This window comes from Atta colombica, unplaced genomic scaffold, assembly GCF_001594045.1.
Source record: "Atta colombica isolate Treedump-2 unplaced genomic scaffold, Acol1.0 scaffold108, whole genome shotgun sequence".
In the NCBI taxonomy this organism is placed as follows: Eukaryota; Metazoa; Arthropoda; class Insecta; order Hymenoptera; family Formicidae; genus Atta; species Atta colombica.
Window position 1 is genome coordinate 160124 of NW_017259193.1, and position 6349 is coordinate 166472.

A 6349-nucleotide genomic window follows, 5' to 3' on the forward strand; every position below is an offset into this window, starting at 1 on the left:
CGTGCGCGCGCGCGCGATATTGATGTAGTAGTATATAAAAATATGACGATGTGTCGCATTTTATCGATAAAACAGCGATCTCGAAGTTTGGGCTTCACTTTAGGATCTCCTTAAGATTGATAAACATACTCTCTTGCAATATATCTATTTTTTTATTTTACTGTTCTGATCATCATATACATATAGGGTGTATAAAAAGTACTGGGATGGCGAAATATCTCGAAAACTAAGCATTTTAAGAAAAAGCGTTTCAGATAAAAGTTGTAAGATTCTAAAAGATCTATTTACTGGCGTAATGAATCTTTGACCTTAGATGATATTGCCACGGTCAAATCAAGATCAAATTGATTTTTTTTAAATGGAACGCCCTATTTTTGATGCCAGAATCTAATAGCTGATGATCAAGAACTTTTCAAAACACTAAATAAAGTTATTTTTCATTAAATACTTTTCGAGTTATAAGACTTGAAAGTTACCGTCGGCATTAGCATTATGCAAGGTTCGACTGACGGTTAAAACTTGTTGAATGTTGTTTAGGATCATGTTCTAAATAATATTTGTTACGAGTTTTTTCAAAGTCACTGGAGAATGTACCTCTTATTTTTATTTTTGCACCACAAAATATTTGTAAAAATGGAAAGAATAAGAGATTTAACTAATGACTTTGATCTTGACAAATGTTATCCAGAATATAATTCTAAACAACATTCAAGAGGTTTTAGCCGTCGATCGAACACCTTGGCAATATCACCTAAAGTCAAACTCATTACTCTAGTAAATAGATCTTTTAAAACACTACAACTTTTATCTGATTTTTTCCTAAAATGTTTAGCTTTCAAGATATTTTGCCGTCCCGATATTTTTTATACCCTATATACAATTATAGGTGATTTTCGTAGATTTTTTTAATGCTGAATTCGAATCCGCAGTCTATATCTCTCACATCACGTTTACGAGAAATTTTAACCTAAAGGTGCCCAAAATAGGCCTCTTTAGCATTGTTACTTTTTCCGAATATCTCGGAAATTTGACGTGATGGAGCAATTTGAGTTACGAATTTGGTTTTAGAATGCTTGGGATTACTACTCGTTTCTGGATTATATACTATCATATCATAATTCATGTCGGCCTGTGTAATTGAACTTTAACATTTTTATAAGCAGATGTATCAAGATACGGAAAGAAAACATATATATTGCTTTTAAAAGAATATGAATATATAGACAAAATAGATGAATTATCTTTTAAACAAGAAATTATGTGTTTTTTTTCATCAGTTGATTCATCTCATTAATTTGTTTATAAAAATATTAAGTTTATAAAAATATTAATATATAGTTATAAAAAAATGAATAGTTTACGAGATGTTTAATATTTCATATCAATATGTTCCAGAATAAAGAAAAAATATAAAATATCTCGTAAACTATTATATTATATACTATTATATACTATTATATTATATATTATATTATATAACTATTATATTATAAATTTTTTGATATCTATATAGGCAAAATATAATTAGAAGAACCTTATTATTATTAAAAAAATCATATAATTTCATTAAAAAAAACGAAGTTGATTTTGAAATTTCCAAAGTGCCTCCACCTAGAGACAAAAAAATATTATTGTCATTGAGTGATAGCCCTCTTTGTACTGTGCAATTTTGATTAAAACAATTTTTCATCACATCTAAACCTTATAGATTCGAAGATATTTAAAATAATAGTTATTGAAATACCCTGTATAATACATATTACAAAATAAATTATAGTACAATTTACTTATGACGACATACCATCACCATCACAATCAGTTGAGCCTATCAAGCCCAAATCGCCGAAGATACCCAAGACACCCAAGACACCTACCACTCCTAAGACGCCAAAATCTCCAAAACCGCTTGTCTCTCTGCTGATAAAGGAGAGTAAAGATGAGCAAAGTACCGATGATGATGAAAGTATAACTTCTCCAAAACCAAACAATCAATCAGCACAGCAGAATCAACAGCAGTATTCGGAGCATAGGGCATCGATCGCTTCTGCGCCAGCCGCCACCGGACCAAGGAGCGGTTCGGTTTCCACTATAACTGGTGTATGTATAAATAACAAAATATTAAAATTTCTTTGAATTTAATAAAATAAAATAATCGGAAATAAAATATCCCTTTAATCATTAAATATTTATGAATTTCTGAAATGATAATTTATATAATAATCGAAATACTGTTTGTTTAATCGTGCGTTTAAAGATGAGAGATGGTCTAAAACCCGCCAAAATTTTTAATTAATTTTTTATTTTTAATTATAAGAAGATGTAACTTTACTTTTAATTCTGAGTAATTTTTTGTTGTCATATAAAATATTTTTTCTCTCCATTACAAATATAAGTTATTATTTTTGAGATGAGAAACGAAATATGCGCTATTAATAAGGACCTTATTCACTATATATCTTTTTTAATAATTATATTTTGTTTATACTTTCTTCAGGAAAAAAAGTTATGATATACAATATTTTTCTTCAAATCAAGAATTAGGAGACATTCTAGCTTTAAAATATTAAAAAAAAAGAATTTATATTAAAGCAAAAGTTTATTATTTATATGATAACAGAATTAATAAATTCTTTCCTGTATAAAAAAATTATGGATCTTAATTTTTTTCGAAATTTGCAGAATTATTGGGTAAATAGACGATCAATGCATGATGAGATCTCGCAGCAGAGCAGCTATCACGATGCTCAGGTTTCCAGTAAGGCCGGTGTGGTAATAACCAGCTTTCGACAGAGTCATCGAAGGTTCGTTTTTATAACTTTATTATATGCATTCTATCGTGTCTCTAAAACTTTCGAAGACATTCGTATCGATGAAAATTATCTCTATTTCGTTCTTGCTGAATGTTGAGTACCGTAAATGGCAGTCTCCGCCTTCTAACGCATGAGAGCTTTTTCTCGATATCATATTTCATTTATCAGAGTTATAATTAAAATTATTCTTAGAGGGAGAAATTGATAAGGAGAGAATTTTAAAGATTATAATGTCGTATAAATATTATTCGGCATTTTTTCTGACAGTTTAGTCCATAAGATAGTAAATAACTTAAAATTAACATATAATTTCTCCCACACTGCAAAAATTTATGTTTTAAAATCAAATTGCAAACATTTGCAACATTGATGTAAAACATTTATGTTTTCAATATAATGCAAAATTTCTGATTATATTTGAGTTGTATTTATTTATTGAAAAAATTGTAAATATATTGTAAATACATTAAATTTGTTATGCCTGTATTATGAAAACCGTTTTATAAATAATTTAGAAGTCATTTTAATGCAATATATGCTTTTCAAACTTGTAAATATCTTAATATTTCTATTTCCTTTATAATCGATAAATAAAATTGCTTATAATAATGATAATGCAAAAAATTATCACCCAATTCAAGATTTTATTCCACTTTTGCTCGATAAATTATATTTTTATCACCGTCTTGAAGATCAAATTAAATGAGAACCCTTAGATCAAGAAGATACTCCTGCTGCTGTTTCTACTCAACCGTTTCATGTATTGTTTTGTGTCATTCATAGCATTGGAGCTGAATCTATCTGGTAAGTGGGCTCATTTTGAAAAGCGTCATTATCCACTTATTCCGTGTAGCATGGCTGCAATCCTCCTGCTTACAGCATCATTAAAAAATAAAACCTAAAATGTCTGTCCTTTGCTCTATTCTATTATTAGATTTATGGTTTGTTGGAATAATTAGCTATTGATTCTGAAAATTAATCGTAATGTAATCCTAAATGTGTCTCTCTTCCCTTACTTTCCTTATTAACTATGGCTATTCGCTTACACACGATTCAATTCTGAATCTATCTCTTCATCGTTTAGAAAATGCACCATAGTGAACGAAACAATCACCAAACGAAATAGAAATAGTTTTTAGTCGCTTGTGTCATTTGCGTGCTTATAACGCAGGATATTCCAAAGAATGATTTAGGTAATAATTCTTGTAAATCCCGATCTGCTTTTGAGATTTATTTTTATTTATTTATTTATTATATTAACTTATTACATGATATAATATATAATTAAGCATTATTTTTAAGAATAAAATAAAATAATTGAGATTTTATTGGTTTCTTTAATGTAACCCATAATATTAGATACCTACATTATTTCGTATTTATAGCATCAATACTTGAATTCGTTTAAATTATGCCAATTACAATCCTTATTCCAAATACTAGGTATGGGAAAAAGTTCGTGGCGTTTTTTTAATGCCATCTAATGGGAAAAACGCCACGAACTTTTTCCCACACCTAATATGTACTTTATTCAGTGACTCAGTAATAAAAATAACAAATAAAAATCTACACCGCTAACTTGTCGATATTTCAAAACTTTTTTGCAAAATCGAGGTTCATTAAACTCTATTTGCTTAAATCATTCATGATGTTTACTACATATGTAATCAAATATTGTTTTTAAAAACTAGAAAAATAAACAATCACTTGATCTTTTTTCGTGCTGCAATTTCTTCAGCACAGTTATAATGTTAAATGCATTATTTCGTATTTATAGCATCGAAACTTGAACTTACCGAAACTATGCCAGTTACAATACAATCTTTATTCCAAGTATATACTTTGTAGCAACACAATAATAAAAAATAGCAAATAAAAATTTACACCGTTGATTTTTCGATATCTTAAAACTTCTTTTGCAAAATCGAAATGCACATTAGATTCTATTCGTTTAAATCATGCTTATTATGATATAATATAGTCAATATTATTTTAAAAAATAGAAAAATAGCCAATCACTGAATCTTTCCTTGTGCCGTTCCTTCAGCACAGTAGCATGCTTTAAAATATATCGCAAAAAATCTGACCGGCGGGTTAAAGCGATAGAAGCTCTTAACGCAACGTAGAGTGAACGCTTAGACAAGTCGAAATGAAGAAAAATCATAATTCAACAACTAAGACTCCGATTTTTTTAAATTTTTACTATGATCATCAATATTATTAATAAAATTGGTCTCGAATTTAGGAGCAGCACGTCCACGGCGGCGACCGCATTTGCTATCGCAACTTCTGCTTCGAGTAATCCACCAGACAAAGGGCCTGCCACTGACGGTAACAATCGTGGCCGAGATAAGAATAGGCGGAAGGAATCGGTAATGTCGACCGCCGCAACTATGAGGGTGCTAAACGTCCTGAGACACTGGGTATCCAAGCATGCTCAGGACTTCGAAATGGATCAGAAATTGAAGACCCTGACTATAGAGTTCCTGGAAGATATCAATTACAGCCCTAATCTGTTACCAGCCGAACACAAGGCGGCCACTCAACTTTTGCGATTAATTACCAAGGAAGAAACTGAGAGCAACAAGGTCGATCTGAAAAAATTACTGACTCCGCCAGTAGTAAGTGATGAAATTATCGATTCATTCAGTACTATTTAATACGTTGAATGCCATATTTAATTTATTTCTTCGGCGACGCCAGAATAAAATTTTTATTATTACATCTACATTTTTATAAGATATGTTATTAATGTAATTGACTAATATTATATAATATTATCATGTATAGTATATTTATTACTTTATAGACTATCACACACTTCAATATTATATTTATTATATATCCCGAACAGTTGCAATCGAGCACACTTAGAACTTGATTGATTCAACCCTTATTAAGATCCGATAATCTCGATTTGGCGCAACTCGCCACCTCGCGTAAAATAGCCACGGCAGTGTCGCTGCCGGCTGCGCGTAGTTTAGCGCCAAGACAGTCTCCAGAAACAAATTTTTATACCATGTAGTTCACTTAACGTTTCGATTCTTTATTTGAACTATCTTCAGAATGTTCCAAAGTAATGATGAAAAGTATCAAATTATATGGATAAATCGATTCAGAGAAGAATGGATTTTATTATCGGCTTCAGGAGTAAGAACTCCCTGGCTAAGGAGAGGCCAGAATTTGGAATGTTGAACCAAAAAGTCCAAATCTCAAGTATAAATATCATGAGATTCACAATTTACAGAGATGTATAACAAAGATATATTCGTTAAGTCAGTTCACTTTGCAATAATAAAAATTAATTTACATTTAAGCAAAAAGTTGAAAGAAATAAAAGATAAATCGTGGTATTATATTTAGTTACTGTGATAGTTCACTTATAAATGATAAGATTATTAGTCATTTAAACCATATTAGCCAGGGAGTTCTCACTCTTGGGGTCAACAATAAAATTCATTCTTCTTTGAATCGATTTACCTATAGAGTTTGATGTTTTTCATCATCACTTTTCTTATATATTATATATATTATATAAT

General features: G+C 29.9%; 1 protein-coding gene across 1 annotated transcript in view; it reads left to right on the forward strand.

The window, feature by feature from the left end:
• LOC108693185 (ras-specific guanine nucleotide-releasing factor 1-like) overlaps nucleotides 1–6349 on the forward strand; it is a 121296-nt gene that overhangs the window by 111415 nt on the left and 3532 nt on the right. The window contains exons 18-21 of the mRNA XM_018201999.1: nucleotides 1778–2097; nucleotides 2680–2801; nucleotides 3594–3614; nucleotides 5056–5431. Coding sequence (XP_018057488.1) covers nucleotides 1778–2097; nucleotides 2680–2801; nucleotides 3594–3614; nucleotides 5056–5431 — 839 coding nt within the window. The remainder of the gene's footprint in view (nucleotides 1–1777; nucleotides 2098–2679; nucleotides 2802–3593; nucleotides 3615–5055; nucleotides 5432–6349) is intronic.